The sequence below is a fragment of the Lampris incognitus genome, chromosome 10 (assembly GCF_029633865.1).
Source record: "Lampris incognitus isolate fLamInc1 chromosome 10, fLamInc1.hap2, whole genome shotgun sequence".
Lineage (NCBI taxonomy): Eukaryota > Metazoa > Chordata > Actinopteri > Lampriformes > Lampridae > Lampris > Lampris incognitus.
Genome location: NC_079220.1, coordinates 21,451,050 through 21,465,072, shown reverse-complemented (window position 1 = coordinate 21,465,072; position 14,023 = coordinate 21,451,050). Strand labels below are relative to the sequence as shown.

Genomic DNA, 14,023 nt, shown 5'->3' with positions numbered 1-14,023 from the left:
CATGCTCCTCATTAACCCTTTCACTGCTGAATCAGATTATTTTGAAAGCCCCTTTAGTTTTAGATGAAGCTGCATCCCAGTTGGAGATGATTGAACTTTGTGAGGATAACAGACTTAATTTTTTTTTTTAAGAGAAGGAGCCACAGAGTTTTGGAAAAGTGTGCCCACAGACAGATATCCCAATGTCAAACATCTGCACTCAAGCTAATGTCAATGTTTGGATGTCTGTGAATCAGTTTTTTCTACACTAAAACAAGTGAAGTCAAAAAAATCGCACTGTTCTTAAGAACATACATGTGAAATAGTTCCTTCGAGTAGCCACAACTGAGTACAAACCAGACCTGAGAAAGACTGTGGGAAACAAAGACTGCAAGATGTCCCACTGAGTAAACCGAGGGGAGAAAAGATCTATGAAAATTGTGAGGCCAATGTTATTAGGCCTATAAGTCACTGTTACTATAGTAATGTGGGCATCCATTTGTTGTGTGGCTCTTTACAATTACATGTTTGTTTATTTTTTCATTTGGCTCTTTATGCTGGATTGGTTGGCCACCCTGGTCTAGATTCTGCATGCCAAAAGATCTACGCTCCACACACGCACGCACGCACGCACGCACGCACACACACACACACACACACACACACACACACACACACTTAACTATTTGTGCAAATGTATGAAATTTAAAATAGGGCACAAAAGAAAATTAATTCAATCTTACCGATTTAGTGCGATCTTTGTTTGTCGCAATATCTGGTAACCACTGCTAGACGTAGAGCGTCGTTTACATCCACACTCGGGTCAAGAGCTACGCCGAATACTGAAGCATCTTTACATGCAAGAGTTTGCCGGTGCCTTGCGTTTTCAGCCATGTCTGTAATGCACCTCCTATGGTTCTTGCAGAAACAGGCATTTGTTTGGTAACCCATCAAATATGACCTGCGAACTGCTGATGAAAGCGTCCTCGATGTACTCTCCATCGGAGAATGGTTTCCCGTGTTTAGCAATGCACTGTACGGCCTCTGTAGCTTGGTTTTTGGCGGCACGTCGGGTTGTAAACACGCTGCTTTGCTTCCCGTAGTGGGCCATTTTCCTCTTGATTGGTTCGGCTTTATCAGACTTATCTTTGAAGTCTTACTAGGGCCTTGTTTCAAAATGGCGTCTTACACTTGACGTTCGACCGACGTACAACATCTTCGCAGTCGGGAGTGCACCCAGCCCGGTCCTTTCGTGAAATAAATTCGAATTAATTTGCCCACGATGGCTGAAAGAGGCATATATTAGACAATACTGCTTCTGCCATTGTCAGTTGTTCTTGACATAAAGCAAAACACAAGGCTAGCTAGCTAGCTATGCTACCTTGTCGCTACTGCTGTTTTGCTGCAGCGCTGGTGGGCAGATCAGAGAGGGGGAGAGGGGGGATGATAGACACGTCACTTGTGCGCAGTGGCGCCGGAAGTGGTAAGATTCTAAGGGCGCCAGACTAGAGGGGGCGCCACAACGGTGCTCAATTTTTTTTAAATTAATTTATTTCTATTTTTTTCCCTTTATCCCACCCGATTACCCAATGGCATATGGTCAGATCTTGTCAATGACCTCTCTAATGTAGGTAGCTCTCTAAGGTAGGTAGCTCTAAAGTTCTGTCTACTATTGATCACTGCAACAAGACTCTTAAATTTGGTTTTATAGCTATCAGATCACAGTCTACCAAAGCCTTACTACTGAAACCAAATGTTTTCCTTCCCATTTTCCTCCATTTTAGTTTTTATTGGTATTTTCATTATTTTACAACAAACAAACCCTAAAATGAAACACAAGAAAGTAAAAAGTAAAAATTAAAAAGACATGTTGTTTGGGAGTTACAATTTTAGTAGTCTATCCATTCTTAAGAGTTTCCATATCTAGATCAGTTGTCCTTTCTGTAGTCTTCGTCGCTATTCTGGTGTCTGAATAATGTCCATTTCAGCCACCTTTCTTCTAGTTGTGCTTCTTGTAATCTCAAACAATGTGTCAATTTTTCCATTATATAGAGTTCCTCTACTATGTCTAATCATTGATCCTGGGTCGGGGATCCACTTTACCCCATTTCCTTGTAATAGCCTTTTACTAGCTATTAACAGTATTTTGACCAGATATCTATCTGTTATGTGTACATTTAAATTACAGAACAGTCAAATTACACAGATATAGCACCATGTAGCTCATAGGGATATATCATATCTTGGTATCTTTTTTAAAGTTTTGTGTACCATTTTCAAAAAACATTGGCATTTTGTGACATTTCCAAAATATATGTGAGTGGTCTGCGTCTAATATTTTACATTCCCTCCAGCATGGTAGGTTTGTGTTCAGATATTTACCCTTGACTTTGGGTGTAATAAAAAAAAAAGGATCAAATTTTTGAAGAGAATTCCCTCCATATCTGTGAATTGGTGGATGTATTTTCCACATGTTTTGCCAATCGCCATCTGGAATTTTTATGTTGAACTCTGTTTCCCCATTTTTCTTTTATATATTTAGCTGAATACTCATTTGTCCTCAATTTTTGGTATAGTGCAGATATGATTCTAATTTGGTTATCCTTGTATGAACCGATTATAATTTGGATTACGCCATTCAATTCCATGGAGGAGTCTTATCTTGATTTTCTTTCTATAGTAATCCCTCATTTGTAGGTACCTATAGAATTCATGTTTACCAAAATCATATTTATCTTTCATATTTTGGAAACTCTCGAGCTCCCCATCCTTCTCTAATGTGCACCATGCTGTGATTCCCTTGGTTTCCCATTGTTTGAATCCTTTGTCATACCTGGCCGGTTTAAAATTACTATCAAATGCAACCTACTTTAGCAAATCTGTATCTTTCTTTATCCTGTACTTTTTTATTATTCTAAACCACAATTCTAGAGTGAACAATGTAATTGAATCCGTATCATTCTTAATTTTGGTATATGCATCTTTATCTCTAATTATATTCTGGATTGGATAACCTCCAAATTATTTTTCCATTTCTTTCCACTTTGCTGTGTAATCTGGTTTACACCAACACAAAATGTATCTTAACTGGGCAGCATAAAAACATTCTTTCAGGTTTGGAAGATCCATACCCTTTTATACCTAACTTGAGGCCTTTTGCCTCCCCAAATGAACTGTGATATTATCCTGTCCCAGGTCACAAACTGAGTGTGAGGGACCTCTATAGGTAAAGAGTTTAATAAATAGAGAAGCCTAGGTAGTACATTAATTTTGATAGTCTCAATTCTCGATTGAGATCTAGTGGTAGAGTAAACCATCTTTCAATGTCTTTTTTGTATCTCTTGATTTATCTTGTCATAGTTTGCTTTGTATAATTTAGATAGTCCTTTTGTGATGGTAACTCCAAGATATCTAATTTTCCTTAGTTTCCAATTAAAATTAAATTGTTCCTGAATCACTTTTGATGGAGTATAGTTAAGTGTTAGTATCTGTGTTTTTGAAATATTAATTTTATATCCTGAAAGGTACCTATATGTTTCTAGAAGCTTCATCAGTAAGTACAGGAAGTGATTTATTTGGTTGTTCAAGAAAGGCTCTGACATCATCCGCAAGAAGTCCTATTTTATGTTCTGTGCCATTTACCATAACTCCCTTAAGGTCTTTGTTTTGACGAAATGCTTGTGCCAATGGTTCTGCAAAAAGAGCAAATAGTGTGGGTGAAAGGCAACATCCTGGTCTAGTTGACCTCTGTAACTTAATTTTATCCATCAGGCTTCCATTTATTTTAATTCTAGCAGTGGGCTGTTGATATAGTGTCTTTATGCATTGTACTGATTTACTGCTGAATCCAAAACGTTTCAACACTTTTTAAAGAAATTTCCAATTTACACAATGGAATGCTTTTTCCACATCGATGCTTACTAATATAGTACATTGTTTTTACTTATGTGTTTGTTCTACTAAATGCAGGCTTCTTCTGATATTATCCTGCGTTTGACATCCTCTTATAAATCCTCTTCGATCTTCCTCTATCAATTCTGTTATAAAGGTGGTCAATTGTTTAGAAATAATTGTATATATTTTATAGTCTATGTTTAATATTGATATTGGTCTAAAATTCTCAGTGTTCTTTGTCCCTTCCTTGTTTTGGGATGGCTGAGATTATTGCTTCAGTCCAAGATGGTGGCAATTTATTATTTTGAAGTGTCCAATTAAAGGAGGCCAGGGGTAATGGTGCCAGCTCTTCTTTGAACGTCTTATACCACTCCGCTGGGTATCCACCACTACCTGGAGATTAGTTATTTTTTCAAAGTATTTATTGCATCATTCACCTCCTCTATTGTAATATCAGCTGTTAACGTGTCATTTTTTTAGATGGCCAAATGATGGCAAATCCAGTTAATTTAGAAATGATCTAATTTCCTCTTCATCTGCAGATATGGGTTGTGTATATAATCCCTTATAGTATCGCTGAAAGATTTTCTCTCTCTTTTTTTTTGGTATATATGTCAACTCATTTGTGTGTGGGTCTCTGGTTTTTATATATATTATTGATTATTTGTTGAAATGCTTTCCTTCCCTTAAATGAAGCTTCCTCACCTGGCTATGTAGCTCAGGCAAATAAACAAGGTGAGGGTGTCGCCGTAATATATGTCTATTTTCAGTCTAACTTCTAAACTTTAATCTAAATTCCAATCTTTTGAGGCTCTTATTCTAAGTCCATCTCCCTCAGCCACAGACAGATTCTGCCCAGTCCACATTGTGATACTCTGTCGACCTCCTGGCCTTTACTCACTATTTCTTGAAGAATTTGGAGAATTTGTCTCAGGACTTGATACTCATTCTGATGAGATTCTAATTCATCTGAATAAGGCTGCTGATCCTCTAAGTAACGCCTTTCTGGTGCTTATTGATACTTTTGGGTTTGTTCAAGAGTGAACTCATTGCAGTAGTAACACCCTTGATTTGGTTTTATCTAAAGGGATAGCTGTTTCTGATCTGATTGTCTTGCTAACTACATCGGCTGTGTCAGATCATTTTCTCATTAAATTTGAAGCATCAGTTGGTCTGTCGTGTTAATGTCAGCACAGATGTCATTGCCACTCGCCGCATTGGTCGATCCACTGTAGTTGCATTTGGCCAGCAGCTGCCTTAAATTTTGGCTCCTTTCACTGTAGAGACTGGCTCTGTTGAAAGTCTCACTAGCGGCTTAAATGTGACCCTCTCTTGTCTCCTAAATTCAGTTGCACTTCTCACCACCAGAGCTAGGCAACTAAGAAGAGGCCTACACCCTGGTTCAATGATGAGACACATGCTCTTAAGTGGGCCTGCAGGAAACTGGAATGTAAATGATGAAAATCAAAATCGGAAGTTTGTCACCTATCTTGATATGAGTATTTATTGAAATACAAGCAAAATTTATCTGCTGTGGAAGCAGTCTATCTCTCTCACTTAATCATTAACTAATATGTTTTGGTTTTTTGGGGATTTTTTTTGTCTACATGGTGACAGTAGTCATGTAGCTCGGGTCCTGGGCTGTTCTCATGGCATCTGAACACTGCTTGGCATCCTCTTCATCATATTCTTCATATATCGTATAGTAATTCCATTGTAATTCTGTTATCCTCTTTCAATGTTGTATTCTCTAAATTGTGTAAACACAACATCTATTGCACATTGTCCATCTTGGGAGAGATCCCTCCTCTATTGCTCTACCTGAGGTTTCTCCCTGTTCAAGTTTTTTTTTTTTTTTTTTTTTTTAGGGAGTTGTTCCTTATTTGATGTGAGGGCCTAAGGACAATATGTTGTGTTGCTGTAAAGCTCCCTGAGGCAAATTTGTAATTTGTGATACTGGGCTATACAAATAAAATTGACTTGACATAATAAACATAATCCTAGATTTCTCTTTCACACTAGCTAAATTTACTAAAAAGTAGCCGTGTATTAGCTGCTCACCATTCATGGCCCATTGTTAATTTATCACTTCCTACTGGCATTGTTCCCAGCAGCTGTGGTCAAACCTCTACTCCAAACCTTGAACCAGGGTCTCTTAATAACTATCGACCAGTCTCTAATCTTCCATTCTTTTCTAAAGTACTAGAGAGAGTTGTGTGTCAAAAACTTTCGACCCATATAGAAGAAAACTATCTATATGAACCTTTTCAATCAGCTTTAAGGACCTGGGACTCCACTGCAACTGCTTTAACCAGAGTGGTGAATCATCTTCTACTGGCTATGGACGCTGATTCCACCTCTGTGCTTCTATTAGTGGACCACAGTGCAGCCTTTGACACCACTAATCACCAGTGGCGGCTCTTGCTAAAAAAATTTGGGAGGGCACAATTCACCTTGGCGCAGCACACCTGACAGCTGCTTTAATGTCCACACGGTCACAGAGTTATTAAGAAGGACAATGTAGCCTATAGATTTTATCAGGGTTTGTAGACAGTGGATGATTGACAGTCAAGATGAGGCATTGTAGTGGGTGTGAACATGATTGACAGCCACAAGAATTGTTCAATCACATTAGATCAAAAAACATTAAGACAATACCAATTCACTGCCAATAAAAGCGGGAGTGTCTGCACTGCACCCCATGGAAAATCTGAAGAAACCAGTTAGACAGCAGCCTCAGGTCACCTGCTTGCCAAAAGTTTAAGGGCTTACTTAAAAGGTATTGTTTGGCTGGTGCCCCTCACCCAGGTAGTATATGTATTCAGACGGAAATCAACCAAATACCATTTGGAACCAATACTTAATGGCTGCTGACAGGCGCTCACAGACTGAAAAACACTTTTATGTTATAATTATTTGCATTATACAACTAAATTATATTTAACATGTTTAAGTAGATTTTCATCTCTTGATTTTTGAAGAGGGTGGTGCCCCAGTGCCCTGTACTGGCCAGCCACCACTGTTGATCACTGTATATTATTAGACACAATAAACTGTAATTTTGGGTTCTCTGGCCTTGGTGTCTCTTCGTTTATGTCCTACTTCTCTGAAAGAACACAGTGTGTCTGCTATAATATTTTTACATCGAAATTCTCTGATGTTAAATATGGCGTACGTCAGGGCTCAGTTCTTGGCCCTCTGCTTTTTTCTCTCTTTATATTTCCCCTATTGGCCAAATTATACACAGCCATGGAATAAATTTCTATTGCTACATGCTCAGCTGTATGTGCCTATAAGGGCTGATGATCGTACTCAAATGATTAATTTAGAGGGCTGCTTGGTTGCTGTGAAAAATTGGATGTCACTTAATTTCCTGCTTTTAAATTCGGATAAAACTGAGATGCTGGTCATTGGCCCTGCTAGACACAGACAGCAATTTGATCAAATAACACAAACTGTGGCAGCCAAAAATCTTGGTGTTACATTTGATCCCAGCTTTTCCTTTGACAAGCACATTAAGGAAATCACCAAGACTGCCTGACACTGAGACTCTAATACATGCATTTGTTTCATCCAGATTTGAATAATTTGATATTCTGTTTTCAGGTCTGCCACATGCTAGTACTAAACCTTTTCAGATGATTCAGAATGCTGCAGCTAGAATCCCAACTAAAACAAGAAAATTTGACCATATTACACCAAACATTGCCACCCTTCATTGGCTTCCTATCCATGTTAGATCAGACTTCAAGGTGCTTCTGCTGACTTAAAAAATCCTGAATGGGCTTGCACCATCTTACCTGTCTGATCTCTAAACCGTTCATTCCATCTCGAGCTCTTCGCTCTCAAAATACAGGGCTCCTGTGTGTACCCAAAGTTAAGAAAAAAAGTCACCTGGTGGCAGGGCCTTTTCCTATCGGGCCCTGTTCTTATGGAATAACATTCCTGCTACCATCAAACAATCATTCTGTTGAGTCCTTTAAATTCAATCATATAACTCATCTTTTTGCCTTTACGTAAAATTAGTTGTTTTAAATTGAGTACTTCACAACCTGTACTGCATGGCAGGTCGGTTTCTGTCTCAATGAATTTACCAAGCACTGGTCTGCCAATGAGATTACAGAGTACAGATTATTGCAATTGTTCTCTTCTCTCTCATATGTCTTTTCTCTCACTGAATAATGTCTTCTCCCGTCTCTTCCCCTGTGTATGTGAATGGTGTGATGTGAGTCTCCCCTGTGTGCACTTGTAGTCTGTCCTCCCCCTAGGTCTCCATGATGATGGTGGTTGCCACCTGGACAATGCTTGGCACCCTCCTCATTACATTCTGTATGTATCTTATAAATCCATATAATTGTATTACCCTGTTTCAGTGTTATAGTCTTCTCTATTTCCAGTATGTGACTAATGTTTTTTCCTGTGTCTTCTCCCATGTATGTGAATGGTGTGATGTGAGTCTGCCCTGTGTGCATGTGTAGTCTGTCCTCCTGTCAGGTCTACATGGTGATGGTGGTCAAGTGGCTCAGGTCCTGAGCTGTTCTAGTGGCATCTGGACACTGCTTGGCATCCTCCTCATCACATTCTTCATATATCTTATAATTCCATTATAATACTGTTATCCTTTTTCAATTTTGTATTCTGTAAATTGTGTAAACACAACATCCATTGCATGTCTGTCCGTCTTGGGAGAGAGATCCCTCTTCTGTTGCTCTGTTGCTCTCCCTGAGGTTTCTTCCCAATTTTTCTCCCCTTTAATTTTTTTTTTCACGGAGTTGTTCCTTATCCGATGCAAGGGTCTTAGGACAGGATATTGTATTGCTGTAAAGCCCCCTGAGACAAATTTGTAATTTGTGATACTGGGCTATACAATTAAAATTAACTTGACTTGACTTGACACACACACACACACACACACACACACACACACACACACACACACACACACACACACACACACACCTCTTGCATACAAACAGGCACACAGACTAACAGAGACATTGGGCCAGGAACAATTTCAGGGCCATTAAACTGATATGGCATCATAGATCACATGACAATCCTCCTACTGACTGATGCATACACACACACATACACACACACACACACAGACACTCGCTCGCTTGAAAATACACAAGACCTCTCACATGAATACCACCACCGCGCGTGTGCACGAACACACACACACACACAAAACTCCTACGTATAGTCAACATATCTGCTGACTGATGAGAACCCATTGGTCCCAGTGGTTTCTGTGTGTGTGTGTGTGTGTGTGTGTGTGTGTGTGTGTGTGTGTGTGTGTGTGTGTGTGTGTGTGTGAGCGAGAGAGAGAGAGAGAGAGAGAGAGAGAGAGAGAGAGAGAGAGAGAGAGAGAGAGAGCGAGAGAGAGAGAGAGAGAGAGAGAGAGAGAGAGAGAGAGAGAGAGAGAGAGAGAGAGCTAATGGAAGCAGGTTAATAAACTGTACCGCACCTCTCACAAAGTAAACGCTTGTTGGCTTAAAATATAGATCACATTTCTATCACTGTCACACTACCATGAAGACTCTAGCTAACACACATCACAGCCACAGAATATATGTCATAGCAGAATATGTAATACCACCTCTTATGCATATACACTTATCTACTGCTGATACGACTACTACTAGCACATATTCTGCAAGCAGCATACATACACTAATCTTGCATAAACATTTTGCAGAGAATACCAAAATATCAACGTATATCTATTTTAAGGTTTTAAGTGCCCCATAGCACTGTGCATTAAGTGAAATCCCTATTATCTGGAGAGTAGGGTTAGAAAAATGACTGGATTTGGATCAGTTAAGCAGTTGAATCAGCTCCAGATTTCATTAGCATCGTTAACCTTCATCAATTTCAATAATAGAATTACAATTAAGAGTGGTTTATTTTTAGGATGCTTTTTCATATATTTCTATTGGACATTTCACTTGTGTTTGAACCCTCCCTCCCCCCCAACTAAATCTTTGGGGGGGGGGGTTTGGCGAGACATAAAAATGGAACATGGTTGACAGCAAATGAGGTTTGATCAGTTTTCAACAACCCAGGCTCATGAAATTTTCATATACCATGGAACATTCATGTTCACAAAAGAAAAGGGAAAAACAACAAAATTGCACAAATTCGGTTTGGCTGTCAACTTTCCAGTAGGACAGAAATGTTTTCTTTTTTTTTTGGATTTATTTCTCCCCAATTGTACCCGGCCAATTACCCCACTCTTCCGAGCCGTCCCAGTTGTGCTGCTCGACCTCCTCTGCCGATCCGGAGAGGGCTGCAGACTACCACATGCCTCCTCCGATACAGGTGGACTCGCCAGCCGCTTCTTTTCACCTGACAGTGAGGAGTTTCGCCAGGGAGATGTAGCGCGTGGGAGGATCACGCTATTCCCCTCCCAGTTCTCTCTCTCCCCCGACCAGAGGAGGCGCTAGTGCAGCGACCAGGACACATACCTACATCCGGCTTCCCACCCGCAGACACGGCCAATTGTAGGGACGCCCGACCAAGCCGGAGGCAACACGGGAGTTCGAACCGGCGATCTGCGTGTTGGTAGGCAACGGACTAGACCGATACGCTACCCGGACTCCCCTAGAACAGAATCTAAAGTTACGAGCCTCAACATTTACATTCAGACTAACATCCGTGACGGCGTGGCCTTAAACATCTTCGCTGCAGCAGCAAACGGTGGACGCAGGGGGCGGAGTGGCGATAGGAAGACGTAAAGCTGCTGTGCTCTTCCAGATGTGAAGGCGCAAGCTCGGAGAAGACCTTCACCACCAGATACCACAACATCAATAGCCAAAAGCTCAGACATCCTTTTGCTCGACTGACACAACAGCTGGTCAAACACCAGTGTGGATCGATAAATACTCTGAAATATTAACAGGAGACACAGTCAATGTATATATCATCAATTATGAAAGACACACTCCGATTGGCTGATGTAACTGGTAGCGCTGCATGATTTATACCGCGCGCCAGTGTGTGTTGGAGCAGGGAGGGAAGCCCGGGGACGCTGTCATGCCGAACTGATGAGATGATCCCAGCAAAACATTTGAAAAGTATTTAACTTTTAAACAGTTTATAATCTCTTCAAATGTTGAGTAGCCACGGGTCTGCTCTTCTCGTGTGTATTTAAATCTCCCACGGCGTATGATCGCTCTCCGGGTATTCTCCTTTTATGAGGAGCACTTGAACCCTGTCATATATGAGTATCGATTTACATCTCTAATCTCGTTTCTGTGAATGTGGCCCGTGTGCTCCTAACCTTGGTTGCCTGTAATGGTGATGTAGGATATTCAGCATTAGCACTACTTGTAGATCAAGCAGGATTCTCGGAAGTCGGTTAAATGCAAGGAGGTCAGTTGCAGGATAATATGGCGTAGCTGACACCTCACTGAGCCACCGCCAGTAAAATCATACTGAAGACACACTCAAAAGCGGAAACCCAGACAAAAAGTTGCAACACACGTACAAGGTCACACAAACAAAATGTGTGTGTGTGTGCGTGCGTGCGTGCGTGCGTGTGTGTGCGTGTGTGTAGGAGGGTTTTCAAACATATAACATGCATTCAGAAAGGACAGACAGACAGTGTGTGTGTGTGTGTGTGTGTGTGTGTGTGTGTGTGTGTGTGTGTGTGTGTGTGTGTGTGTGTGTGTGTTTCAAATCATATAACATGCAGTCAGAAAGGACACACACACACACACACACACACACACACACACACACAGTGATACATAGCAACACTAAGACATAGGCAGACAAAAAGGCAAAAAGGACAGACATAATCTTATGCAATATAATAGAATATAATATAATAGAATATAATTTATTGTTGGCAGCAAAATAGAATATAACACACCAAAGACGAAGAAAGTTTATAATTTGATAAAGTTACAAATTAAATCAAATAAATAGCACATGTATATTATGGAAATGAAAAATGTGTGGCCGTGCCTCAGCCACAGGCAACACATCTGTATGGATACATTAGAGCTCCTACAGCTATACGTTTTACTGCAGCTGGCCAAAAGGGTGAAGAGGATCCTTAGCATCATGGATTATCTCCACCCAGCATATGATGCTAACTAGCTAACAGCGGCTAGTTCTCTCTCTCTCTCTCTCTCTCTCTCTCTCTCTCTCTCTCTCTCTCTCTCTCTCTCTCTCTCTCTCTCTCTCTCTATCTCTCTCTCTCCTCTCTCTCTCTCTCTCTCTCTCTCAAGATTATAATGATCACACAGTGCCTGTTAGAGCCTGCCATTATGCTATGTGATGTTAGCGTAAAATTATGATGACCTCTCTCGAAACGATTTGGCGAAATGTCCTCACATCTTTTTCACTGTTCCCTTTGAGTCAAACTGTGTAGTGATGAGTTAGCACCACGCAATAGCAAGGCACTTTTTCCAAAACTACACAAAAATATGAAGGACATGACTTCAGTGTCCTCGATGGGATTTACCACCTTGGTTATCAGGAGAGCATCACTATCATTCTCTCTGTCGCCCACAATAACTAAGACAGAGTGAGGGAGAAATGTTAGTGCCTCCAAACTTTAATGAAGAGAAAGCTTGGCCCAGTGCAAGGAGAATAGGAAGGAAATGGATCCACTTTGTGGCTAGTTTGTTGCTAATTGTGCTAGGATTAAGCAGTAAAATTCAAAAATGCAAAAATTATATGTTTAGTTGAATGATTTGCCTTCTTTGAACATCTGGTGTGAGCCACATCCTCTTAGTTATACGTGTGCTCTAGGTGAAATAAACATCAGAGATGCTTTGCTACAAGCAGAAACTGCAGGAGCTACTTAGGATGTTACAAGTTACTTCTCTTGTTGGTATTCCTTGTTGGAAGAGTGGTCAGAGCATTCACATTGCGGTGAACCCTTCTGCATCTTCAGCAGGTATCTCAGGGTCACAAGCGTTTCGCCCCTTAGCTTGTATGCCTCGCCTGAGTGGGGCAGCTCTATACTATCCAATGAAACATTTAAAAAAATACCATGGAAGCACCCTTAAAAGAACTCTAGCACATTCATCATGTTGCAATCGGTTGATAGGCTAAAAGAGTCAGATTCATTCTTTAATGTCCTCTATAGAGGAAATTTGCTTTCACAGTCTGTACACAAGTTGCACAGGGTATAAACAAACAGGAACAGCACAACAACACATGTGTTACAGTGTGCCCAGGCTATTTAGGGCAGTGATAGCTGAGGGCACAAAACTCCTCCCAAAGCGTGTTTTCTTGCAGAGTGGTTGTCTGTATCTGCGGCCAGAGGGGAGGAGGGTGAAGCATGGGTTGAGGGGGCAGCAGAGTCATGTGCTATGGTCAGTGCTCTGCGAGTGGTGGCAGTGACAACAAGGACAGGCAGGTTGGAGTGGGGAGGTCAATTATTTTAGAAGATACGTTAGTGATTTTTCAGGAGCTTCTTTCTATTGGTGAGGGTGAGCATGGTGCAATAGCAGGTGGTGCAGTACAGGAGGATGTGTTCAACAATACTTTGGTACAAAAAGAACAGGAGGTGAGATTTGGACTGAGAGAGCCCTAAGTTTGCAGATGGCAGAGTCTTTGTTGGCAGCATTTATGGATATATCTGTGATGTGGTGATCAAAGCTCAGTTTATTGTCCAGGATGATGCCGAGGTACTTCAAGTCCTCCACCACCTCCACTGACTGGGTGTTGATGGAAGTGGGAAAATTAAGGGTCTTGAGTTTATTGCAGGTGTCAAAGATAAGCTCCTTCATCTTGGTGATGTTGAGGATGAGGTTGCTGTCTGTGAATCACCGGGCACTGCCCACTGCTCCTAGCTACACAGCTAGGATGGGTTAAATGCAGAGTAAATTTCATTTGTATGTATGTATGTACAATATGACCAATAAAGAGTATTCTATTCTATTCTATCACTGGGTAAAGTGGGCAAAGGCAGCATCCGGGTAGCGTAGCTGTCTATTCAGTTGCCTACCAACACGGGATCGTTGTGTCAAATCCCTGTGTTACCCCCGGCAGCGTCGGGCGTCCCTACATGCACAATTGGTCGTGTCTGTGGGTGGGAAATCGGATGTGGGTATTTGTCCTGGTCGCTGCACTAGCACCTCCTCTGGTCGGTCGGGGCGCTCCCCGGATCGGCAGAGAGGGGGTGAAG

The 14,023-nt window shown here is 41.1% G+C and overlaps 1 protein-coding gene across 1 annotated transcript in view; it reads right to left on the bottom strand.

The window, feature by feature from the left end:
• stx1b (syntaxin 1B) overlaps nucleotides 1–13,625 on the bottom strand; it is a 129,110-nt gene extending 115,485 nt beyond the window's left edge. Inside the window, exon 1 of the mRNA XM_056288371.1 lies at nucleotides 13,389–13,625. Coding sequence (XP_056144346.1) covers nucleotides 13,389–13,625 — 237 coding nt within the window. The remainder of the gene's footprint in view (nucleotides 1–13,388) is intronic.
• Between the last annotated feature and the right edge of the window lie 398 nt (nucleotides 13,626–14,023).